At 41.8% G+C, this 27,005-nt stretch overlaps 1 protein-coding gene across 3 annotated transcripts; it reads right to left on the reverse strand.

The window, feature by feature from the left end:
* Positions 1-1,315: 1,315 nt before the first annotated feature.
* LAT2 (linker for activation of T cells family member 2) lies at positions 1,316-27,005 on the reverse strand. Of its 3 annotated transcripts, none has more exons than XM_058164336.1 (13): positions 25,481-27,005; positions 16,881-16,992; positions 16,061-16,103; positions 15,051-15,091; positions 13,922-13,976; positions 12,590-12,621; positions 11,587-11,625; positions 9,148-9,184; positions 7,507-7,565; positions 5,330-5,383; positions 4,176-4,244; positions 3,179-3,239; positions 1,316-1,650 (listed from the first exon to the last, which is right to left on the reverse strand). In XM_058164336.1, exons 2-13 carry the CDS (start codon positions 16,966-16,968, stop codon positions 1,626-1,628), a joined length of 603 nt encoding a protein of 200 aa, XP_058020319.1. In that variant the 5' UTR covers positions 16,969-16,992; positions 25,481-27,005; the 3' UTR covers positions 1,316-1,625. The 3 variants fall into 3 exon arrangements, with proteins under 3 accessions (XP_058020319.1, XP_058020318.1, XP_058020321.1); XM_058164335.1 differs by having other exon boundaries at positions 1,634-1,730; XM_058164338.1 differs by lacking the exon at positions 11,587-11,625 and having other exon boundaries at positions 1,634-1,730.

Raw genomic sequence — 27,005 nt, forward strand, 5'->3', positions numbered from 1 at the left:
AAATACTTCAGAAAAAATTTCCCTTAAATTCTCTTCCTTATTTTCTTTCAAACCTCGAATTCTAAGAGCAAATTCCATATTTCTATATTGTATCAAAACTATTTCATCCTCTGTTTTTTCCATTTTACTTTGAAATTCATCCATTTTATTTTCTAATTTTAAATTATGTTGCTTAATTTCTTCAACCTCCTCTTCCAATAAAATCACATTCGTTGCCAAACTTCGTACTGCCATTACAAATCCTTCTTTAACTTCTTTATTTCCCACTTGAATTTCTGATATCTGCTCTTTCATTTCAGACATCTCATCAGTTATTACTTTAAATTTTTCTTCTATAAAGCCTTTTAAGTTCTCTTGTAACGCCTCTAAATTCAATGTTCTAGTCTCTGCTGTATGAGCTGGAGAGGCACCAGCTGATAAAGTTCCAGAGCTCTTTGTTACAGTAGACTTTAATTGTTTGGCTGCCATCTTCTATAAAATTATTTATTTATTTATTTCCAACTTAATATTCACTTTAAATCTTCTTAACCTCTAAGAAACACAGTCTTTAAAGCAGTATTTAAAAATCTCCCTAGATTCTATCAGCAGGCAGCAAAGAGTTAAAGAGTAAAGCAGCAAGTAACATGCAAATTACCAACTGCAGACGGCAAACGCTGAAAGTATCACTTTCGCTTTCCACTCGTTAACTTGTTAACAATTCGCCTCCATTTTTTTACTGTTTTCAAGCTTGTTACAAAGTATCGAGGAATCGGCTTGGCTACTTGCATAAAGTTCTCCCACTTTCGTTCTGTCCGGTATAATCCTTTATTGTCCAAAATAAATCTCGGCGTTTGGTCGTGGTGATTGGTTCCGCCAAAGCAGAAGAATCCTCGGATCTGGAGCACTTCGGGTTACTGGAGGGAACTTAACCCTTCAAACCCCTTTTTTCTCAGGGGCTTTAGGGAAATTCAACCTCTGCCCTCAGCTCACCACCTTCTCCTTCTCCCGAAGAGGGGGTTTTCCGAACCGCTGGACAGCAGATTTAAGCTGTCCTAGCGATTCCACATAATCCAGAGGTTGGTGATCGTAAAGATCACCGCCATCACCTACGGTGCCAAACCGGAAGTCCGATACCTTTAATACTGTTAAAGAACATTTGCCTATCCCAGGTCCTTGGGGATGACTCGATAGGTGGACACAAATGCCAAATGCAGTTTAAATACCTGTCTTACTGCACATCCAACTATAATAATACAATCAGTAATGCGACAGTAATGTGTTGCTGTGAGTGTCTATCCCCAAAACAAATATAGGAATGAAAACAGAGACTTAACACTATTATTCACATTTTATTTAATTAATGATGTGGAGGCTTGTCATTTCTGCAGATTTCTAAAAATTATCCTAAAGTCCATACATGCCTCATAAATATTGCCAAAGTGAGATTCACTATCTGGGAGATTGTGATAAATTATATTAAGGTCTGCAAAGTAAGTCAGAAATAACAGATGCTGACAAGCAGGGCCAGGAAGATATTGAAAGAGCAAGGTATGACAATCCTGTAAACCAGTTCAGTGGTGTTATCCGGTCTTCTGGCATGTTGGCGGGATGCTTTCATTCCTTTTGGATTTCGGCCCTTGAAGATTTCAATCACAGGTGGAAAGATACTGCCTGGATACCAGGTTAACCAATTAAAAAGAAGTAAATTTAGGATACCAATTTCTCACAAATTGGCATATCTATCCTGAGAACTGGGAAAATAAAAATGTAACTTAATTCTCAGGATGCGGTTTAAATATATTTTTAATGCAATTGGAAATCACATTAGATCAAGGGTGTCAACTCACGGCCTGCGGGTCAGATGTGTCGTGTACTGGCCCCGCCCGGTTTAGCAAAGGGGGGGTAAGTTCCCATATGTCACGTGACACTGCCGTGACATCGCGAGTTTGACATCCCTGCATTAGATGGTTTTGGAGGGAAGCTCTGGTAACCAAAACACCAGGAAGAATCTGGTAGCACTCTTTCACACTTACAAATGTGTGGGTCTGAAAAGATACTACCAGATCTCCTACACTTAATCGCAATAGCTGCTGATGGGCAGTATGACCACAGTCTTGCCTTATACAGATAGTCCTAAATCTATGACCATAACTGATTATGGCCATAAAACAGGTCATTAGTTACTGACCCAATTTTATATTTTTTTCTTGTGGCAGTTGTTAAGTGAACCTATTATTCATCATAGACAGTTTTATAGGAGCCATGGTGGCGCAGCGGTTAGAATGCAGTATTGCAGGCTAACTGCCCATTGCCAGCAGTTTGATCCTGACTGGTTCGAAGTTGACTCAGTCTTCCATCCTTCCAAGGTTGGTAAAATGAAGACCCATATTGTTGGGGACAATATGCTGAAATTTGTAAATCGCTCAAAGTGTGCTGTAAAGCGCTATGGAGCAGTATATAAGTCTAAGTGCTGTTGCTATTGCTAGAACCAGAAGTAAATGCTGGTTTGTTTGTTTTTTGCAAAAACGATGTAAATTGCATCCATGTGACCCCAGGATACTACATATAGACTGATTGCCAAGTGTCCAAAATACAGTCACTTGACTGCAGGGTAGGCAGCCATTTTTGGAACTTTGGATCCAGGTCATAGATACCTTTTGGGGCAATCCATTGTAACTTTGAACAGTTGCTGAGTGACCAGTCATAAGTCAAGGACTATCCATACCCACTTCTATCACTGAATCCCTTTAGTGGATTTGATTTCTGATAACCTAAGTTTTCTACAGACAACATTCACCAATGTCATCATACAACTAGAGCAGTGTTCCTCAACCTTGGCAACTTTCAGATGTGTGGACTTTAACTCCTAGAATTCCCCAGCCCCAATTCTGGGGGTTGAAGTCAAATTGACTTCTAAAGTCAATCTGAAAATTGCCAAGGTTGAGAATACACTGATTAGAGCTTGAAAAGAAAATAATTTGCTTTGTTTTAGAATGGAAACTACATTTAAGATTCCTTCAATAGAATTTGCCAGATTTTGAAACAGACTTTCTAAAAACATACTTTCGCATTAAATTACTTAGAATTATTTTTATCTCTTTCGAGAAGACAACAACAACTAGGGATTCCCGTTGACAATGACTGCACGCATACTGTATCCTTCCCAGTGCAGGAGAGCACGACCTGTCTGCATAATTACCTGCTATATTGTTCTGCATTGATGTAAATGGATTCTTCTTCACAATTAGCACTGTTGCTTTCTGGAGAGAGAAAATAATTATGCATAAGCAGAACAGAACAAGAAGCTTGTTAGGGCTACACAGCAGTACTGAAATATCCAGGTAAAAACGAGAAGGCAACTGATGTTCTATCACTTTGCCGCCATTATTGGTTGGAGGCCAATGCAACACTATAAATAATAATATACAGACCATAAAACCTTCAGGTGTTTAAGGATTTGGAGATTCTGTTATTTTCTCCTATAAAATGTCAACTAATCCTGACAGCACCTCCTATGTAATAGTGCCCTCAATCCTAAATCTTTCAGATCCTACTGAATTTAGCTCCTATTCTCCTCCTATATTCCAGCCTTTCTTATGTCATAGGTCACAGCCTTTTATCAGCCAAGATCACTGATAGCATTTATTGGCTTCAGTTGAAGTATTTGTAATAGACAGTGGTGAGATCCTCCCGGTTTAACAACCAGTTTGGTGATTGCACACTTTGCTGTGCGTGTGTGTGCAGTTTGAAGAAATCTTCACTTCCGCTTTTCTTTGGAGGAGAAACACAGCTGAGGCGCGGCAATCTACTCTGCCGCACGAATCAGCTGAGAAGATAAAGGTAGGAAAATAGCGCGGGCAGGCGGGTGGGGCCCATCATTGCGGTGAAACTGGTTCACTCCCAGCTGATTATCAGCGGTACCGCTTCGCCCAAACTGTCCCGAACCAGTAGAATCCCCTTCTGGTAATAGATTAGTTGTTCTTAACCCGTGGTCCACAGACCTGTGTGTGAACACAGTGTCGTCACGGGATCCGCGAAGGCTTAAAGAAATGTTATAATTTAAATCTTGAGTCTTGGGCATCTGGCCACAAAAGATATTTACAGGGGAGTTGTGGTGAAAAAAAGGTTGAGAACCACTGTAATCCTTTTTCATCCACTGAACAACTCTGCTTTTGAATTCTCGGGGCTGAGTTTACCTGAAATCTGTGCCTGCTTCCATATCTGAATTGCTAGGTTGTTCTCATAGATGTCTTCATCTGCCAAAACTAGAGAAAATAAAAGAGACAAGGAGATGTAAATAGCGGGTTACTATTTTTGAATTTTTTTTACCTCACTTATTACCATTTTTCCTGTTTTTGACATCCCTTCCATCCCTGCAGGTGACTGGAATTTTAGCGGGTGCATAGTGGAACTGAGTGGCTTGGGCAAGGTGAAAAATGCTTAATATCGAATGTCTACGAAGATTCTCAATCATCCAGGTCCTGGTTTTCCCAAAGGTGCTTCTTTTTCCTAAAAGGCAACTGGACTGTCTTAGTTTTTTTCCCTTTTAAATTGTTTCACTTTTCATCCAAGAAGCTTCTTTAGTTCTTCAGAACTGAAAAAGCTTCTTGGATGAGAAGCAAATTTTTATCAAAGGGGAAAAAAATGAAGAAAGTCCAGTTGTTTTTAGAAAAAAAAAACCTTTTGACAGAGGCTTCAAAAATTTTAGCAAGGGGTTCTCTGCCCGGTTGCTGGGTGGGCGTGGCCATGGCGTGGCCTAGTCGACCTCCTGCACCATGGCAGGGGGGGCAGCTTTTTGCCCGCCCTGGGCTCCGGACTCTTTCTTCGAGCCTCCGGGAGGGCAAAAATGGCCTCCCCAGCCTCCAGAGGCCAGAAACGGGCCCATTTCCGGCCTTCCCAAACTTCCGGTAGGCCTTTTTTTCGCCCTCCCCGAGCATCCGTGAGCATCCAAAAGGGCCACATGGGGACTCCTGGGAGGGACAGGAAGGAGTGGGCGGGGCTAGTCAGGACTGGGATTTGGGGGATTCTCTGAACTGCACAGTATCTTAGCTTGAGGTTCTCCCGAACCCCTGCAAACCCCCAGCAGCCCACCCCTGCCTTTTGGGATGCTTAGTTTTGAGGTATATTATCGTACATATCTTCATTGGAAAGTGCTTTCTGTAACAGAAACCAGAAGACGAAACAGTCTCCCAGTCCACTAGAGAAAGTTTTAAGGTACATGACTGGAATGTGAGACTGCAGATCTTCATATCCGAGTTCGTAGTCATATTGGGTAACAGCAGTTGCAATTGAATGGGGCAGATTACTATTTGGCTTGATACAGGAAAGGAACATTATCCAAAGAACTTACGTCTATTGCTTTTGATTGTCCCAATCACATTTTGGTATCCATGAGAATCATCATCTAAAAGAGAGGGAAAGCTGAGATTGAAAAAAAAAAGCATTGAAGTAGTAAAGAACCACAGCATGTGGTGGTGGGCAGTGGTTAGAAAGCAGTATTGCAGGCTAATTCTGCCGACTGCTAGCAGTTTGGCAGTTCGATTCTCACCAGCTCAAGGTTGACTCAGCCTTCCATCCTTCGGAGGTGGGTAAAATGAGGACCCAGATTGTTGGGGGCAATAGGCTGACTCTGTAAACAGCTTAGAGAGGGCTTTAAAGCACTGGGAAGCTGTATATAAGTCTAAGTGCTAAGAGCTACTGCTATTATACAGATGTTTCTCCTAATGCAGCTAAGGAGGATGATCATGGTTTTACCCATTATGTGCATCCCATGGTGACCTTTGTATGAACATGCTCCTTGAGAGGCAACCCATCGTTCGCGTCTTCAGAGAGGAAGGAAGGCAATGTCAGAGAGGAGAGGAGGAAGGGAAGTGTTATACAGAGGAGAAAAAGGTTAGATGTCTTTCAAAGGAGAAAAAGTCATGGAAGGAAAAAGCTGTCAGGAGAAGGAAAAAAAGAGTATTAGCAAGAGAAAGGGCACCTCAACTCTATTCCTTTTTGGCACCAGTGGTGCTAGTCAGTCAGTTCTATCCAGTTTAGACGAACTGGTTGCGGCGGCTGCAGGAGGCTCCGCCCACCCACCCGGATGTCATCACATCCCATTTTTGACGCTCTGCGCATGCGCGGAGGTGGCGCGTGTACTCCCATTTGCGAACCGGTAGGTAAGTGAATACCACCCCTGCACAGCACCCGAGAAAGCCCCAGCAGCATGGAGTGATGCCACACGTCCTAAGAAGCCACAGCACAAAGCCACAATGCCTAAGGAAGCTTCAGGTACTCTTGTCTGTATGGTGCAAAGCTGCCTCAGCCCAGCCCACCCTGCACTCCAAGGCCCCTGCTTCCCTGTCCTTTGCCACCCCTGCTGACCTTCACCATTTTCCTTCCTTTTTGCTCCTTCTGCTGGCCAAACACACACACACATCCCTTTGCTCATTGCCAGGCAGCTGCGCACTTCCACGCATGCGCAATGTCAAAAATGGGACATGATGATGTCCAGGTGGGTGGGCGGAGCCTCCTGTCACCGCCGCTACCAGTTTGACTGAACTGAATAGAACCAGCTGACTAGAACCACTGGTGCCACAAAGGAATAGTATTGAGTTGCCCTTTCTCTTTCTAATACTCTCTTTTTTTCCTTCTCCTGACAGTTTTTCCTTCCATGACTTTTTTTCCTTTGAAAGACATCTAACCTTTTTCTGCTTTTCTTCCCTTCCTGGCTATGTGAGGCCTCGCTGGCTATGTGAGGCCATCTTCCCCAAATCTTGTGACTTGGGGAAGAAAGCTTCATGGAGCCAACAGCTGCCTTTGCAAAGGGTCAAGTTGGCTATATCTGGTCAGCGGAAAGAGCAAAAAGATGACAAGGAAGGGTCAGTTAGGGTAGCAGAAGCCATGGCGGGCAAAAGGTAGAAAGGCATAGATGGGGAGGAGATAGGCGGGGGAGTTGAAACATTGTAAGTGGCCAAACGCCCACATTTTTGACCATGTGACCACAGGGATATTGCAGGCCTTTGCTCAGCATTGCCATAACTTTAAACAGTTGCTAAATCAATAGTCGTAAAGTGAAAACTACCAGTACTTTCCTCCTAGGCTAGGTTTGGTTAACAAAAATTGAAAATAACTTGGTGCAATTGCCACACAGAAATTAACGGGTACCAATAAAGGAGAATATTTGTACCTCAGGGTTGAAATGAGGGATCCTTTGTATTCTCTGAGCTTGGTGGTTTCTTGCAGATGTTTCATTACCCAAACTAAGTAACATCACCCTAGTTTGGCATAATGTTACCTAATTTCAGGGGTGTCAAACTCGCAGCCACTAGGCTGGATGAGTCACACGTTGGCCATGCCCACCCCTGTTTTAGTGAAGGGGAAAAAGTCACAATACCTCACGTGATGATGCGAGTTTGACACCCCTGCCTAATTTGGATAATAAAACGCCTGCAAGAAAGGAACCAAGCTCAGTGACCACCAAAAACCCCTCAGAAATTAGTGGATTATAGGTTATGGGTTACTTAACTTGTCTTGTCCACTTACCACTTGATAGTCCTGTGACTTTTTGCCAATTGTAGTCATGATGTGAAGAGAGGGGTTCACTAGAATGGAAAAGGGGTGAAAGCAGGGGTTTGGGAAAAAATGGAATATCAATGAAATATCAATGCCTGTGGTTGATTTCCCATCCTGAATCAGAGCCACCCAAGCCACAAACAGAATCATAAATAATTTGCTCTTTCTCACACATGCGATATCCTTGTTCAAAGAGTCCCAGATCCTATCAAAACTATTTTCTCAGCAAGCCTACAAAATAGGTCTAAGATAAAATGCTGAACAAAAATTACTCAGCCTGAGCTATCAAGTCTGAGTGGGGATTCAAACTTCCCCCATCTTCATCAGGTGGAAATAACTCTTAGATCTCCTTTCATACTCAAGCATGCTCTAACCTGCAAAAAAAAAAAAAAGCAAAGGCAAATGATAAATTACACCACCTGCCATCTCCTGGATACATTGCCACTGAATCTTTCAACATGCCCAGCCATCACTGCTAACAGTTGGAAACTCTGGAATTTACAGCTGCAACATATTCAAAGGGTAGCCGATGACAGAAGGCTGAGCTAAGGTGCTATTGACGAGAAATTCTTTTCTACATATCTTCTCCAGAGTGGGGTGCTCCATAGAAGTTGGACGGTGCCATCAAATTAATCAGAGCATCTCAGACAGACAATTGTCTAACTTCTGCTTGAAAACATCCAGTGAAGAGGCACCCACTGCCCCTTTGCATCTTTTGTTCTGCCATCAAAATATTCTCTTGGCTTGGAAGGGCGGTTTTGCACAGTTTTCCCCCAACCTGGTACCAAATTGAATTAATGAATTCTGGAAGGTGAAGCTGAAACACACACACACACACACACTCACACAAAATGTTTGGCTAGAGAAGGATGCTTTATGGTTCTACAAGAGAATCAGAAAATTTAGGACAGGGATCTCCAAACTTGGCAACTTTAAGACCTGAGGACTTCAACTCTGGGAGCTGAAGTCCTCAAGTCTTAAAGTTGCCAAGTTTGGAGACCCCTGGCTTAGGACATGGTTAAATTCAGTGATTCTCTTCCCTAATATTTCTTACAAGAATTCTGAGCAAAGGTGGTTTTTTCTGAGGCTCTCTACGATGACAGTAACCACTCTAACAATACTGCAAAACAAAAAGGGGATAGGAAGAAAAAAACAACAACAGTGACCTTATTTAGAAATGCTTTTTCCAAGTTAAGTAGGAATACGATGCAGTTTGATGTAGCAGAGCCTTCCAGATTATGGATTGGATTATGGATTGGATTATGAAATCAGAATTTGCAACCAGCACAGCCATTGAGATTTCTAGGAAAGGCTACTCACAGAAAGTGAGGTTAGGGGACTTTTGTACTACTATCCTGTTATTTTGGCATTCCCTCACCATTAAATTTAACCTGACTTTAACTTTAAGCTTGTTAAAGACTTAACAAGCCTTTTTACGGTAATATATAGGCTTGTTAATTCTTTAAACTCTATGAAGATGGACCACGGCCTTTGGAAGTGAGGATTACACAATGGTACAGTGGTCACCAGTAAAAATAAATTCATCTATATGCCTAAAATGATAAAAGTTCCAACTAAAGACCCCAAAGATTATATTGATAGAAAACTTACACGTAAGTAGAATTGTCCTCTGTTTGAGAATCGTCCTCTGAAAAGACAGTGTATGGATTAATACCTAGATCAGGTAGATAAATTGCTTGTGGTATACAAGGTAAATCTGAACATCCAAATGGCTGAAAATGGATTACAGGTAATCCTCAATTTACAACAGTTCATTTAGTGACCTTACAAACAGCACTGAAAAATGTGACTTATGATTGTTTTTCACCATTACAACCTTTGCAGCATGCCCATCAAAATTCAGATGCTTGCCAACTGGTTCTTATTTATGACCATTGTTGTGTCCCAGGGTCGTGGGATCCCCTTTTGCGACATTCTGATAAGCAAAATCAATGGGGAAGCCAGATTCACTGAACAACTAACTTATCAACTGCAGTGATTCACTTAACAACCGTGGCAACAAAGGTCGTAAAATGGGGCAAAACTCACTGAACAAATGTCTCACTTAACAACAGAAATGTTGGACTCCATTGTGGTCGTAAATCGAGGATTACCTGTAGTAGATCCAAATTTAAGCAAGTCAGAGAGACTTCAGCACCAGATTTTTTTTAAAGCAATCCACCAGTCCATAAAATATAAGAGCTGAAAGCTGCATTTAAAATAATCTCCAATAATCCAAAGAGGGTCCATCATCTCCTGTTGCAGGCTGTTGCATAGCTCTTGTTCTCAGGATGTTTTCCTGGTATCCAAACTAAATCTATTTTGTAATTTAAACCTATTATTTCCTGAATTAATTGCCTTCTACATGGCAGCCCTTCAGATACTTGATTAGTAATGCCGTATCTCCCCACAGATTTCTCCTTCAACTAAAAATACCTAACAACTCCAAACATTCCTCATAAGGTTTTCCTTTCAGAATTAAGAGCAATATGTATTGCTATGGCAGAGAATCTATGATATATTACAATAATATCTTGTATTATTTATATTATGGCACTGCAGTGAATTCGTTGGTAAACCAGGGGTAAAATGTAAAATTTGTTACTACCGGTTCTGTGGGCGTGGCTTGGTGGTGGTGGTGGTAATGTGACTGGGTGGGTGTGGCCATTTTTTTTTACTTTTAAAATCATTTTTTCTACAACCTCTTTGGCTGAAGAAAAAATGCTTTTAAAAGTAAAAAAAACCCAACCTCTGATGATCACGTGGCTGGGGTGGGGTGGGGGCAGGGATTTTTTTACCAGTTCTCCGAACCACTCACTGCCATCGTTACCGGATCAGGCGATCCGGTCTGAACCAGGAGCATTTTACCCCTGTGGTAAACCAATAACTGCTGATAAATATAAAAAACAAGATAACTGTTTTCTTTTCTGACTTTGTAATTTTACTTTTTACAGGGTTTTTTTAAAAATATTGTTTAGTTACAAAAAAAAAGTTTTGATTTTAGATACTTTATCATCTGTACTGCTTTGTTCTAGACGGGCTCCAGTTTGTCATTGTCCTTCCTAAAATACAGTATCCAGAGACCAGGGGTGGGTTCTACTTACCTCTATTACCGATTCGTATCATGCCCGCGTGCTCGCTCCACTCACATGTGCGCGCGCTCTTCTGCGCATGCGCAAATCACTTTTGATAACATTCGGGTCAGTGGGCAGAGCCTCCCATCAATTTTACTACCGGTTCTATAGAACCAGTCCAAACCAGGGGCAACCCACCACTGCCAGAGACAGATGTAGAAATCTAGGTCCCTGTTGGTGAACGTTTTCGGCACCGAGTGCTAAAATGGGAGCACATATGCATGTGGGGGAGCACCGGAAACTGAAAGAGCAGCTCCCTGGCACGCATGCACAGGAGCGCCAAAAACCAGAAGAGCAGTTCACTGGTGCACATGTGCACACTAGGAAGCTGAGCTTCTGGTTTCTGGCGTGTGCATGCAGGCCGGTCACCTTGTATTCCAGTTTCTGGCATGCATGTGCATGTGAAGACCAGCTGGCCACTGTGCATGTGCATGCCAGAAACCAGAGGTTCAGCTTCCTAGCGTGTGCATTTGTGCCAGGGAGCTGCTCTTCCTGTTTCTGGTACTACCCCGTGCGCGAAGACCAGCTAACAGGCGCACATGTGAACGGCAGAACCCGGAAAAGCAGTGGGAGACAGCTGCCATCCCCGGAGAGATGGCTCTGTGTGCCACTTCCGGCACACCTGCCATAGGTTCACCATCACTGTTCTAGGTACAAAACAAAGAGGAATGATGGTTTTCTGGTAAGGAAGAATTGCTAGAATTCCTCTAGAAGGCTTTGGGAGAAATGTAGGGTGTTGGAAAACAAGTGAAACTTTGCCTTCATATGTGTCCAAGTTAAACAACAGAAGTAGAAAGATATCTCAAGCAAATGCTCAGTTATGTCGGGCTCCCATGTCAGAACGTATTTCTATAAATGCTACTTAAGTGACTACTCAGTCATTCTTGGTTTGTTTGGCCTGAAGTTGGACATTTACCTGTTGTGATGTTTTGAAATCTGGACTTGCTGTTGGTTTCTGAAAAATTACAACTAGAGACCATTAATTATCTGTGATTGGGGGTAAGTCTTTCTCTTCCCCAATGTATTCTCCTCTCCACTCCCTACAGCTGAAAGGGGCTGGCAAAATGATCCCTTTTTTTAAAAAAAAGTCAAGCACCGGCTTATATCAGAAAGTTCATCACATTCCTGATGGCATCATGAAAAATGTAACAGAGGCTGAATCCAAAATTTATTTGCTAGAGCTAGAGTGACTAACTCAGAGGTGGGATTCAACTGGTTCTGTCCAGTTTGGGTGAACCAATAGTGGTGACTGCGGGAAGCCCGGATATAATGCGCAAGCAAAGAGCATGCGCGGAAGGCCATGCACATGCACAGAGGAAGCGCATGCAAACAAAGCGAGTGCATGCACTCACATTTGTGAACCAGTAGGGAAGGCAAGTGAATCCCACTTCTGGACAAACTGATCCTGTAAACCATGGGTGTCAAACTCATGTCGTCATGGCAGTGTCATGTGATGCATCGGGACTTTTTTCCCCTTCGCTAAATTGGTTGGGGATATGGCCAGCACATAACGCATCCGGCCCACGGGCTGGGAGTTTGACAGCCCTGCTGAGGTTTCTACCCTTCAGAAACTTCAGCCCAGGAGAAGTTTCTACCCTTTACTACTTAATTTTTGAAATATTGCTGTTGGGCTCCCATAACCAAGAAAAGCACATAGCAATAGAAATAGTACTTAGACTTATATACCGCTTCATAGTGCTTTACAGCCCTCTCTAAGCAGTTTACAGAGTCAGCTTCTTGCCCCCAGCAATCTGGGTCCTCATTTTACCCACCTCGGAAGGATGGAAGGCTGAGTCAATCCTGAACTGGTCAGAATCGAACTCCTAGCAGTGAGCAGTAAGTTAGCCCTGCAGTACTGCAATCCAGCCATTTTGCCCCCATAGCTATTTTAATCAAGAAATGGTCAGCACTATACTTACCAATGTCATTATAGTTGAGTTTTCTGCTTTTGCTACAAAGGACAGATTTAGAAATGAAACCATGGCTGTTGCTCAGCAGAAGTAAAAAAAAAAAACAATAGGCAAGATCTGCCAAACTTTATCTAGAGACTTGTCAGGAGAGAGGTAAAGAACCATGCCTTGTTCCAACTATTCGGGAATCAAAGTGATAGAATGGCAGTTATAGAGGACCCTGAATTAAGCAGTTGTTCAAGATCTCTTTCAATCTGGGTTCAGATCAGGGTCCAAGAAGGAAAATACACTGATTACTCTTATAGATGACCCAGTCAAGGGAAGGACCACATTCTTTCTGGTTCTATTGGATCTCATTTCCATCCAATATCTCTGGTGAGGGTTGGATTTTCAGTCTTTGGTTGCTCCTATTTCCCCCCCCCCAAAAAAGGGGGGGATGCAGTGGCTCAGTGGCTAAGACATTGAGCTTTTCAATCGAAAGTCGGCAGTTCAGCGGTTCGAATCCCTAGTCTCGCATAACAGGGTGAGCTCCTGTTACTTGTCCCAGCTTCTGCCAACCTAGCAGTTCAAAAGCACATAAAAAATGTAAGTAGAAAAATAGGGACCACCATTGGTGGGAAGGTAACAGCGTTTGGTGCACCTTTGGCGTTGAGTCATGCTGGCCACATGACCATGGAGACGTCTTCGGACAGCTCTGGTTCTTCCGCTTTAAAACAGAGATGAGCACCACCCCCCAGAGTTGGGAACGACTAGCACATATGTGTGAGGGGAACGTTTATCTTTATGTTTATACAAAAAAATGTAGCCCTGCTAGAAATACGCAACCTCTGTTTTGGCATTTTATTTCTATCTCTGTCTAATACAGTATAAAAAAACCCCAAAAGAATCACATATTTGACTGATACTCTTTGGAAATTCAAGGTCCAGACAGGAACCTAGCAATTATCCAAATAACATCTTAAGATAGAACATAGTCATAGGCCCAGGAAGGATGATTTTTATAACAGCCATACCATCATTATTGTAAAAATGCATGTGTTTTTCTCCTTAGGGCAACCATAACTATAGCAATGACTTTGTAAAATCTTTTCCATAATCTGTCTATTTTGATTTTAATATGTTATTATTTTTTCCAATTCAGTTTTCTTGATTCTGCTCTCACTGAGAATTATTATTATTTGCTAACTACTGTGGATGTTTAACAAAGAAGTAGGAACCACACCTCCCAAAATAATCAAGCCCCTTCTCCCCAAATTTGGACTCTACAATTTTATAGGACTACCTGCAGAATATTTGACTTCTGTAAATTTGAGGGCACCAAAATATTCCATGGCAAGTTACCTTTGTTTTGGCGTATGGTATGTCTCTTTCATCTGTGACTGTTTTGACACAGAACCTGATAAAAGAAATATTTTCGTAAATATTTTAGAGGAAGCAGATTTCAAATTCAAACTGTTCAGCTTCTGCCTCAAGAGCAATGAGGCAAATTATAATTCAAAAAGGATTGGTTCACTTAAGTACAGTATCAGTCTGGGTACATGCTTGATGCAGAGCCGAGTCGTATCTGTAACAGATACGATACAAGATCCAGTCTGCATACTATGTGTCTTTCTTAGTCTCTGGTTTCATCCTGTGGTGGGATTCAGCAGTTCAGACCAGTTCGGGCGAATTGGTAGTTAAATTTCTGCCTGGTCCTGCCTCTCCCAGAGTCCTCACGTGCCCCATTTTGGCTCCCAGGTAAGTGCAGGGAGGCCTACTAGGCCCAAAACGGGGCACAGGGGGGTGCACTCCCCCCCCCCGTGGCCTGTTTTCATTCCCAGGAGGTTCAGGAAGGCCATCTAGGCCCAAAACAGGGCATGGGGAGTATGTGTGGCGCCCCCCTCCATGGTCCATTTTTGCTCCCAGGAGGCTTCAGGGAGGCCTTCTAGGACAAAAACGGTGCACGGGGGGTGCCTCCATGGACTGTTTTTGCTCCTAGAAGGCTTCAGAGAGGCCTACTAGGCCCAAAACGGGTCACAGGGGAGTGGCGCATCTGCCCCTGGCCCGTTGTTGCTCCCAGCAGGGTGCAGGAGACTGAGTGCTGCCTGTCACACCCCCTGGCCACACCCACCATGGCCACGCCCTCCAGCCAGTCATTACAGCAGAGAACTGGTTGTTAAATTATTTGAATCCCACCACCGGTTTGATCCAAGAGATCCCTAATAAAGAGAGGGTTCAAAGATTCATGGAATTCCAGCTGGTTCTTTCTGCTTGTAACTGGTCCCTCGGATCAGACCCTCACTGTTATTTCTGGACTTGACCTCCACTGATGGCTGGGGTGTGCATTACTTTCTGGCCACAACTCCATTTTCTACTTGACCACAAAGCTTCTTCCGCTGTTTGCAAAATAAAACTGCAGCTGAGATAATACTTGCTCGCCTCCTCTAAGATGGGGGTGGGGGGAGGAGAGAGAGGATCAACAGGCACTTACTTAAATAGGAACGTTCATCACAATCCTGTTGGTCTTCATACCTGGAAAAAAAAAATCAGGGAAAATATTTTTTAGTGTCCAGGAGTCCTCCCCAAAAAAAGTAAGAATGTCTTAATAAACAACAAATTTATCAATCCTATTTTTGTGAGGTTGCCTATAAGGAGAAACTGGGAGGACACCATCCCATTGAATCCTACATCATGAGAATCTGATCGTTCTTAGCAATGAATTGGCCATTTATTGTCTCCTACAGATAGTCCTTGTTTAGCAACTGCCTCTTTTAGTGTCGTTCACACTTCCAGGGTTTCTCATGTCCCCCAAAATCCACAATAAGTTTATTATTTCATGGCTAAGACAAGCTGAAGAGGGATTAATTTACAGTGCATCAGAGATGCCAAGGAAGATTCTTTGTGTTCAAAATATGCCACGGGAATGATGAGAAGTAGTAACCAGAAATTGTAAGATAAAAAGAGTTGTGGTTTTTCAGCTGCACACAGGGGCTGTTGATGTTTACCATTTATATTTTCCAGTGGAGGAGTCCCAGGTTGGAGTCAACTCTTTGGATCAGTGTCTATGGAGATTCCCAGTCATCCAGGTCATAGTTGACTCAAAGGTGCTTTTTCAAAAGGCAGCCTGGACTTCCTTTGTTTTTCCTTAAAGACATTTTGCTTCTCAGAACTGAAGAAGCTTCTGGGATGAGAAATGAAATGTCTTCAAGGAAAAAGGAAGAAAGTAAAAAAATTTGAAACCCACCACTGGTGCACATGTGGGGCGAACTGGTAGAATATGTGGAACCCACCGCTGAGTCTGTCCATACGTTGTGAGATGAAAGATTTGTTGTCATGTCTTCTGATAGCTAGTTGGTGTTCATGGAGGTGCTTTGAACTGGTTGCTTTTTTTATTGATCTCTTAAAGTGTTGAGCACCCCCAAAGATCTAACTGCATTGGGATTCATTTCATTCCATTGGGAGTGCAATCTAGGAAAGACAGTCAAAATGATCCCTACTTACTGAGTTCTCTGGTTGTCCACATTTGCCTTCTCCTGTTTACTCCCTGAAGATGGAGAAGAAACAAAAAGAGGAGAGAGTTTTAACTGCTGAAATGTAATTATAAGGAAAAAAAGGAGCAATAACCACTAAAGAAGTAATAGAGGGGAGATGAAAAATGGAAAATCAATTCAATTCAAGTCTATCTGCAGAGTTGGGAGCTGGAGAAGATCATCATACCATTTTACAGACGGGTGAAACGTTGCTTGAACATCTGTGCTTTTATAAAACGGCTTAGTGAACATACGCCCAGAAATTTGAATTCTTACCCACTGCTTTGTCTTTATAAGAGATTACTGTGATCTGTACTATATATTAGAGATTGGTTTCAATTTATTATCCCTATGAACAAATATATGAGCAGTGCGGTGGCTCAGCAGTTAAGGCACTGGGCTTGTCAGCTGGAAAGCCAGCACCCACATTCGAGACCTGAGCTCCATGTGATGATAGGGTGAGCTCCCATCCTTAACCCAGCTCCTGCCATTCGAGCAGTTTGAAAGCATGCAAATACAAATAGATAAATAGGTAACACTACAGCGGGAAGGTAACACTGCTTCATGATGTCATGTTAGCCACATGACTGCAGAAATGTCATTTGGCAGCGCTGGCTCAATTGCCTTGAAATGGAGATCAAACCTGCCCTCTATATTTGGCAACAACTAGCGGAGTAAAATCTGCAGGGACTCCTTTATTTATGAACAAATACATGGCATTTCAGCTGTCAAATTATATTTAATCTGGGTTTCAGATCTCAGCTAGTCAAAGTAAGGGATTAAGACCTTACCAGTTTGTTGACATTTCATGCACATGGTGATAAGGGCCCCCAGAATCATCAAGGAGAAGGCACCCCAAATCAGCTCCACTTGGCCCATGGCTTGGCCTTACCGTAGTTCCAGCTTTAAAAAGACAAAAGCAACATAGATGAGACAAGGAAGGTGAGGAATACAATCTTCAACCACTTTGAGCCTTAATTCAAAAATAGGGGGGAAATCAGTAGATATGGTGAGGGGTTAGCTTTAACTCTTTCCTTATTATGTTCATTGCTAGATTTATATCTTGTCTTTCCTCTGGAGCTCAACAGGTTATTTACATAGAATATCCTTCCCCCAGATTCTTTCCAGATGCAATTCAAAGTGCTAGTTGTCGCCTTTGGGAAAGCAAAGGGAAATCATCAAAGCCATTAAAAAGTGAAAGTTAGAACATTTTGGACATGTAATACGACACCCAGAAAAATACAGCATCCTTCACTTAATCCTCCAGGGAAAGATTGAAGGCAAACGAGGTCCAGGCAGAAGAAGAAGATCATGGCTTTGAAACTTAAGGGACTGGTTTGGACAAAACTCAGCAGCACTTTTTCCTGCGGCTGGTGACAAAAATAGGATTGTCAACATGATCGCCAACGTCTGATGATGGATCTGGCACAAGAAGAAGAAGTTGTCACCTTTTATGCCATGCATAGATATTATTTGGGGATGGGGCATTGGCAAGATGGAAAGCAATCAGAGTGTGATCTGACCATAATAAGGGACTGAAGATAATGTTCTTCTACAGGACATGTTGCAACTGCCCCAACCCAAACCAGATCTAATGTTTCATCTTAGTGTGTATCAAGTCTTGGAAGACTTGGATCAAGTCTGTGATTGTCAAGGTATCCATGAACTCCTCAGATGCACCAGACTCTTGTTTTCTGGGGTAGACGGAAGTCACAAAGAACTGTAAGTGTTGGTGATTTCACTGTCAACCCTGCCACAGAAACAAGTCGAGGTGTCACCGCACAATGGGAGGCTGATACAGCAGCAACAATCCCAACTGCTGTCTAAAGCCCAACTTCAACCAGAAGACTTAGCATCCAGCTATCTATAATATAGGACCATTGAAAGCTGTTAAAGCTTTCTAGTCAAATCTTTTGACCACAATAAACATAAAATATGCTATCCTCATTCCCTAATGGCTTAGGGCCCGGGTACTTACGGGACCGCCTGCTGTTACCTTATGCCTCCCACCGACCCGTACGCTCACACAGAGAGGGTCTTCTTAGGGTGCCGTCCGCCAAGCAATGTCGGTTGGCGGCCCCCAGGGGAAGGGCCTTCTCTGTTGGAGCACCTACCCTCTGGAACGAACTTCCCCCTGGTTTGCGTCAATTACCTGACCTTCGGACCTTTCGCCGTGAATTGAAAACGTACTTGTTTATTCAAGCGGGACTGGCTTAATTTTTTAATATTTTAAATTTTTTAAATTTTTCAACTTTTAATAATTTTAATTGGGGTATTTATTTATGGGTCAAATTTGACGGTTTTAATTTTTGGCCATTTATAGAATATGTTATTTTAACTGTGGTTTTAATTTGTATATTGTACTGTTTTAATCTGGTTGTACACCGCCCTGAGTCCTTTGGGAGAAGGGCGGTATAAAAATCTAAATAATAAATAAATAAAATAAATAAATAATGATGTCAAATCTGAAACTCGGATTGGACTAACCCAGAGAGGGAAACTCTCTTCCCTGGTCCCCTCACGTTTTATATACATGAAGGAGAAGTTGTAGCAGATGTTTAAGAAGGGCTATATAAGTCTGACAGCAAAAGGAAGAACACATGGTTTGGAAGTGGAAACAGCGAGGAGGGAATGGAGATGGAGATGGCCATTTTGTGCATTGCTGAAGCTCTTGGACTAAACCACCCCTATGTAAGAGTGGGAAGGTGGGGAAGAGAAAGCAGATTGAGACTGTGGAAGAAGATGGAATGGAACAATGATGGTGAGGACACGCTCTGGATTTAGTGTGATTCAAAAGTGGGAAAATATGGGAGAGATTGGAAAACCACAGAAAGGTGAAAATGTTGGGGAATTGTTATCCATAATGAGAGCTAGAGGAAAATGTGATGGGAGATGTTGGGTGGGTCATTTTAGGAGAAAAGGGACCAGCAATCTGGTTCCAATCCTTTTAGCCCATCTGACTTGTCTGCGGATAGCCTGATCCTTAGTCATCTTGATCTCAGGCTGTTGTTGGTCAAATGCACAATTAGACCACCACACCTATCCACAGTGAGCATACAGATTTGGCCTCTATCAGAGAAACCTAGTAAGCTTAGAAACATAACCTTGACTGAAATTTGTCCTCCTAGGCTCTGGTTGCTGTAGATGAAGGAGATGGTGGTTTTTTCCTCCAAACTTTGCCTTTGACCAGATTTAATTTTATTTATTTTATTTGTTAATCATATATAAGATAACGGGTAAAAGTATAAACATAATTTGGATACATGAAAAGAGTAAGTAAAAAAGGAATATTAGGACAGGGACGGTAGGCATGCGGGTGCTCTTATCCATGTCCCTTACGGACCTCTTAGGAATGGGGTCAGGTCAACAGTAGACAGTTTAAGCTTAAAGTTTTGGGGGTTTGGGGAGGAAACTACAGAGTCAGGTAGTACATTCCAGGCATTGACCACTCTGTTACTGAAGTCATATTTTCTGCAATCAAGTTTGGAGCGGTTTACCTTGAGTTTGTATCTATTATTTGCTCGTGTATTGTGGTGGTTGAAGCTGAAGTAGTCATTGACAGGTAGGACATTGTGGTAGATAATTTTATGTACTATGCTTAGGTCAGATTGAAGTCTGCATAGTTCTAAGTTGTCTAAGCCCAAAATTTGGAGTCTGGTGGCATAAGGTATTTTATTGCAAGCAGAGGAGTGGAGGACTCTTCTTGTGAAATATCTCTGGATTCATATTCAGATGTTCATATTCAGATATATATAAATATATAAAGATGTAAATATTCAGATATTCATATTCAGATGTTGAATATGGATGACTGGGTGGAAGGGTCTTTTTATAACATTGGTCCAGAGGGTCAAATTGGAGCCCAGCAACAGCTGTACTTGAATTTCTAGATCTCATAAATAGCCTGGTGGGGAACCTCAAGTGCTAGATTTCAATGGCTGTCCTTGGTATTTTATGGCCTCCATGGACTTGTTGCAGGCAGTATTGTACTCTTTGTATAAAGGCTCACAGATCTGACTTTCATGAGAGAAGATGGTAGGCGATGTGAAGATGGACATTGTGGTTCCCTCCTTTTCATGGTCAGATCACTTGCTGGTCACTATGCATTTTGTCAGCATGTTTGACATCTGCAGGAATGGGAATCATTGGGATATTCTGCCCAGCATTTAATTGTCCCTTTGAGTTTGTGATTGATTGGGCAGGCACTGTTACTATTCATCTTATGGGGGGGGGCACACAAGGACATTGAATGAGATGATTCTCAAATGCTTGACTTCCTGTTGCCTGGTTTATGAAGAAACTCCACTCTAAGTAGAATGACAGAAGAGTCTTTTAGATTAATAATGGTAGAAACTGAAAAATGGATGTGACTGAACTCAACTATATGTCCATGTTTAAGAAGCTATATCATGGTGGTAAAAAAGAGGGAAATGGGATAACTTCTCCATTTGTATTACATTCCTAAGTTCATTTGAGGGAAGTTTAGAGTCTCTGCTTTTCTATTCTAAACCATTTGGGATATTTTAGATTGGGCAATGTGTGCTTTAATGCAATAACTAAATAAATATTATTTTATACTGTGCTTAAATGTTATATTGATTTTGTGAAGCTAAAGGATGTATGTTATGAGATACTGTAGTTATGTAACGATAGCAAATATTAAAAGTAATTGGGATAACAGAAGTACAAATTGTACCCCAGTGCCAAATTAAAGCTATTATGGACATTGTGGGAAATTAAAATAGTCAGACTAACTGGACAATTAGAGAGGAAAAATCCAATAGATCTGGAAGGTTGGGAAAAGAAGCAACCAAGTTAGTCTGTTGCGAAGGGTCATGCAAAAATCTTTGATAAATGCTGATTTGAATAAGTTTTCCAAAGTGAACAGGTGAACTGAATACATTCAGATTGATTGATGATGCTCCAGATTGTTTAGGAAATCCATCTTCCCACTTATCCCAGTCTAATTATTTAATTTGGTACAGAATGAGTCGCTAAAACAGAATTTTAAAATTTATCGATTCTCAAGTTTCTTATCTAGAAGCCCGTCAAATATTTGGGGTGCATTTCCAGAATTCTTAATAAGTCCACACATTAAGAGGGTGCCCAGGTTGATTTAGTTTGATATTATTGAAACTGACTGACAACACCTTCAGAGGTTTTAAGCAGGAGGTTTTCAGCCGTATTTATTTAGATATGGAAACTTCTGCAGTCAAAAGATATGCTTTCCAAGTGATCTATAGCTTCTGCCCAGCATCTCAAGGGGAACAAAGGGAGTCGGAAAGAAAGAATCATACCCAGTGAGGAAGAAAATCTAGGGACTTTTGATATGACAGCTTTGGTCTGGAAATTGTGCAGCTCATGATCAGGGAGGGCAACCAGAAACCCTCCCCATTGCAAGTGAAAACAACCAGCCCAACCCTTGTGCTTTTTGGGGGGCTGGAGGGCAACTGCAGACATTTTCTTCTTCATATATATATATGCTTATGCCTCCTTATATTTACTCATATATGTGTTTATATACTATATAATTTTTTTTGTATGATACCTACATATATTGTTGTGACAAAATAAATAAATAAATAAATAAATAAATAAAATTTGTCCAGATAGTTGCCAGGAGTTAACAATGATTCAAAGGAAATGTGCCTCCCCCCACAAATTCCCAGAGCCCATCCAAAGTAAAGTTTAGTATTGAAATTATGATCACATTGATCAACTTTTCTCTTGCAAGACGGTTTTAAAAATATAAGATTAGGAATTATTTGAAGGTTTGGGGATTTTCTCACAGACCTCTCTTTACTGGATTGTAGATTATAGAGGCATAGTGGCGCAGCAATTTGAATGTAGTATTGCAGGCTGACTCTGCCCACTGCCACCAGTTTGATCCTAACCAGCTCAAGGTTGACTCGGCCTTCCATCCTTCCGAGGTGGGTAAAATGAGGACCCAGATTGTTAGAGGACCATATGCTGGCTCTGTAAACCGCTTAGAGAGGGCTGTAAAGCACTGTGAAGCGGTATGTAAGTCTAAGTGTGAAGTGCTATTTCAAGGGAGAAAAAGGAATAGAGAAAAAAACTATTTCAGCATGGAATAAAGTGAGAAGATGCTGTTGATTAACTAAGCCATTGATTGTTCATGTATTCAATGATTTGCGTGTAAAAGATCCAAGTGTGGCATCAAGCTAGAAACCAGGTTTTTTTAAATTTGAATTTATATCCCGCCCTTCTCTGAAGACTCAGGGCGGCTTACACTGTGTTAAGCAATAGTCTTCATCCATTTGTATATTATATACAAAGTCAACTTTTATTGCCCCCAACAATCTGGGTCCTCATTTTACCTACCTTATAAAGGATGGAAGGCTGAGTCAACCTTAGGCCTGGTGGGACTTGAACTTGCAGTAATTGCAAGCAGCTGTGTTAATAACAGACACTTAGTCTGCTGAGCCACCATGATTTCTAGTTCTGCCCTAGGCATGAAGCCATCTGGATGACTTTGGACCAGTTACATCTCTCGGCTCTTGGAAGAAAGAAGCAAGGACAAAGGGCAAGGGAGCTTTCTTGGCAATTAACCCTGCCCTATACAACAAGTTGCCTTCAGAGTTGAGGCTGCTCCTTACTCTTCTGGCCTTCCAGAAAATGTGAGGATCTGGCTTCCCACAGGCTTGGGCTCTATGAATGATATGCAACCTTGGAGATGGTTGGTAGGTTGAGGCGCTCCCCCTGCCTTTTTAACTCCGCTTTTTAACTGTATCTTTTTAATATATATTCATGGCTTTTATCTGTAAATTGCTCAGAGTCAGATAGTGAGACGGGCAGTGTATAAATCCAAAATCCTGCCAAGTCTTTCTCCAGGCAATCTTCAGGAGTCAATACGGATGTCAACCCTGAAGCTGACCTGACTGAAGCCATTTTTAACCGCTTCAGTGTTGCCACACTGGAGCTGAGGGTCAGGGTGAGGGGAATTGAGACAGAGGGGGAACATCTAGGCAAAACAACGTATTTTCTCTTGGGAACCAAGGACATGCTCACACCTGGTCGAAGGAAGGCGGAGTGATGCCACCCGGCTGCCAGCCCGTTCTGTGATTGGACCATGTGACTGACTGTTTTGAGAAAGTGGGAAAATTTTTACTTTTAATTAGGTGAAAACCGCGGGAGACCTTAGAGTTGGTTTTCACCAGATATGTGCCAATATATTCCAAATAAATGTATTGTTTTATTTGGAATCTACATGCCTCGGAGTCTTGCTTGGTATGGATTTATTACTTGGAACCCTGACAACTGACTCAAAGATGCATGCCCAGATTAAATCTATGCAGTGATTGCCATAGAGACCATGTACCAATTCTATTTCAATGCTCTAGTGTTTTCAGTTTCACAAATTATCAGAAAAAAAAGGTCATAATTGTTATTCTTTCAGAACCAAAATTGTAATCCAATTTCTGTTCTAGATCTCTAAAATAATAATATTGGGCCTTAATGTGAATGGTAGAGATGTCTGGGAAGGGGAGAAGTTTTTGATATTCTGCCAGCGCAGGAGATCCTATGTCTCCACTAATAATGAACAATTTTTGATAGACCAGAATTTTTTACATTAAATTTACGTACTTTGTGAGAAAAATTAATATAAAGCCTAGTGTGGGTGGGTGTCTACAAGCATATGTATTTCTATATATATCCCAAAATATTACACCTCTGATTTAATATTTTCCAATAAATGAAGCTACCACAAGCTATAAATTGCTCATTGTGATGGCTAATAAGAATAAAGAAGGCTGAGAAACAGCAGCACAACAATTTTTCACTAATGGAGCCATACTTTTAAAATTATTTTTATTTTTGGTGATGGAGAGCTAGAAAGAAGGGACAGCGCTATCATAGCCATAATAAGTGGAGCACATACCAATTATTTGATATCAGGCAAGAGGTTTTAGTAGACCTTCTATGTAAAGTTTTAAACAAGAGATCAGTAAGAAGTCTCATCAGCCATTTTTGGCAATTTCTTACTTTGTAGAACTACAATCCAGGTACAGAAAAAGACTTCTGATGTGTTGATCTCCTGAAAAAACAGATATCTTTAAAAAAGGACTATAGGGTCTCCTGCTTGGATTTGGGGTTGGACTAGATGTCCCTTCCAACGCTGTTAATCTGACTGCTAATTTTCCTACAGACACCAATCTGCTTCTCATTAAAAATACTTTTTAAAAAGTGTGATGCCTTTTTGGCACAGTTAGCGTGTGCCAACTGCAAATCTAACCAGGCGGTCAGTGAAAACAGAAGGCAACTCACCTAAAAAAAGAGGATATAATATTGAGGAAAAAATTCGCTCCCAGTGTGACAGATCAGTTGTTCCTAATGGAAATACGATTATATATGGCAGAGTTCCAAAACTTCATAGAACACGGCACCTTGCAGTTGGGGAATTTGTGGATGAAAACAAAAGGCAAATGCGATTTTACCCACACTAATTAGCATCACTGCGTACAGTTATGGACTATTTGTTTATAAAGAAGTTTGGTCTTCAAAGGAGCAACCAAGACAGAATGTATAGTTGCAACCGTTCAGGGAAATAAATAAGTTGTGCACAAGCATAAAATAAATAAATACACAAATGAAATGTATGAATTTGACAGGTTTGTCTTAACAGGACCCTATAGTAGAGGGTTACAACCCAGAGCAATCTTGTCTTCAGCTCAAACCCAGTTGCTTACTCCTTCGTTACGCATTGCAAGAAAGCTGGGTTAGTCTATGATAGCCAAGAATCAGGAGTGTGGGTAGTTTTTCAATAATTAACAAGTTATTAAAAAGCATCAAGGTCTTGTGAGCCACTGCTCACTTCATCAGATGCCTAAAATGTGTTAATCTGAACAGCTGTTATAAGATCCCTTTAGTACTCACAAAGTTTTCTCCTTTGCTTGACTTTTTGACTTAAAAATAGTTTTAATGCGAGAAACAGAGAGAGCATGGTACAGGCCACTTAAAAATGAAAATACAAATAAGCAGATTGCAACCGATCACTTTCTTAAGAAATCTGCCCCTCTGCACAGAAAAACAAAACTAAGAGAAGGTTATCAAAGGGATCCTGGAGAGGCCGGGAACAGCCGGACTAAGTTTAATTAAGACAAATGAAAACATATAGGTTTTATGGGAGTTCCAAATTGTTTACATAAACCTATACCAAGTGTCATGACATTTTCTGTAGGTTTTTTTTAATGTCATGTCTGTAATTTGAGGAAGCGCTTTTGTTCCCTGTTCCATTTTTACAAAAGAAAAAAAAAGTGATCTAGAGAGAAATTGAACTGAGTTAACGGTCTATCCTGCCAGAAAGAAGTGGGCTAGCATAAAATCCAGAAGGCAAAAAAATGGAGGGTCAACAGAAGCTGAATTATCATACCTTGTAAAGTTTAGAGGTTTCTTAAAGAGGCAGAAGTTGATCCTTTACTTTCTGGCCATTTCTTACTCAGTGGTCTCACATTCAAAGCTGTATGTGGCTACTTGCTCTCTGCAACAGCGAGCTGGCCTCAAGCTTCCTGTTATCTGTGACTCACTCAACCCAACAGCTGCGGTTCCGGTTTGGACGAGGATTTTCTCATAAACCACAAGACACAGGGTAAGAAAACTGGAACGTGAGCTTGCCTTGACCGATTCTCACAGAGATCAGTTAGCTTAGCCCAAGTGATTGGGGAAGAATTAATTTGGTGTGTTAATAAATGTAAAGGTAAAGGTAAAGGTTTCCCTCGCACATATGTGCTAGTCGTTGCCAACTCTAGGGGGCGGTGCTCATCTCCGTTTCAAAGCCGAAGAGCCAGTGCTGTCCGAAGACGTCTCCGTGGTCATGTGGCTGGCATGACTCAACGCCAAAGGCACACGGAACGCTGTTACCTTCCCACCAAAGGTGGTCCCTATTTTTTCTACTTGCATTTTTACATGCTTTCGAAACTGCTAGGTTGGCAGAAGCTGGGACAAGTAACGGGAGCTCACCCCGTTACACGGCAGCACTAGGGATTTGAACCGCCGAGCTGCCGACCTTTCGATCGACAAGCCTCAACGTCCTAGCCCCTGAGCCACCGTGTCCCTTTTGTTAATAAATGTAATGTGCCACTATTGTGGGTCATTAAGCTTCTAAAGCAGGAGTGTCAAACTCAAGGCCCATGAATTGCATGCACCCCGCAGTGCCTCTGCCAGTGAAAATGAAGCTTGGGAGGGCCACATGTGGCCCTGCTGAGCTGTTTTCACTGGTAAAGGGTTGCAGGAGGCCTTCCCAACCGAAAACGGAGCTCGGGAGCCCGTCTTCGCTGGCAGAGCCGCCACAGGCGCCCCCTTCCCCCGGACATAAGTGATGTTATGCTGGCCACACACACCCTGGCCACACATCCCAGGTCAAACACAATCCTGATGCGGCAATGAAATTGAGTTTGACATCCCTGTTCTAAAGGAAAGGCCAAGTCAAAAGGTAATCATTGTTCAAATTTAGGACTTCTTGTATTATTACTTTTTTGCATTTTTTTTTCAAGTTTCACGAAAAATGCACCCAAACATACACTCGCTAATAAACAGATTGTCCAAAAACATTATGGAAAGTACAGGGAGGATAGTTGTTAATTTTTGCCACAAAACACAAAACTTTTGGCATTAAGAACAGAAACAGAAAAGCTTCATAGTCCTGAAGACACAGTTAACAGTAAAAAGAAAATAGGCGACCATAATTAGCCGCAACTGATCATGACACTATGTTTGACTCAGGAACCATATCTTGTGGGCGGCTGAGATGCTATCTCTATCTCCGTTCTATATTTAATCTGGGAACTTCATTATAAGATCTAATGTCACTCACAGCTCAGGGAAGCACACATTTCATCCTTCTGCACAGTATTATGTCAGGCCTGGAAACCATACTAGGCCTTAGGGTTCCAGACGCT

The sequence above is a fragment of the Ahaetulla prasina genome, chromosome 1 (assembly GCF_028640845.1).
Source record: "Ahaetulla prasina isolate Xishuangbanna chromosome 1, ASM2864084v1, whole genome shotgun sequence".
NCBI lineage: Eukaryota > Metazoa > Chordata > Lepidosauria > Squamata > Colubridae > Ahaetulla > Ahaetulla prasina.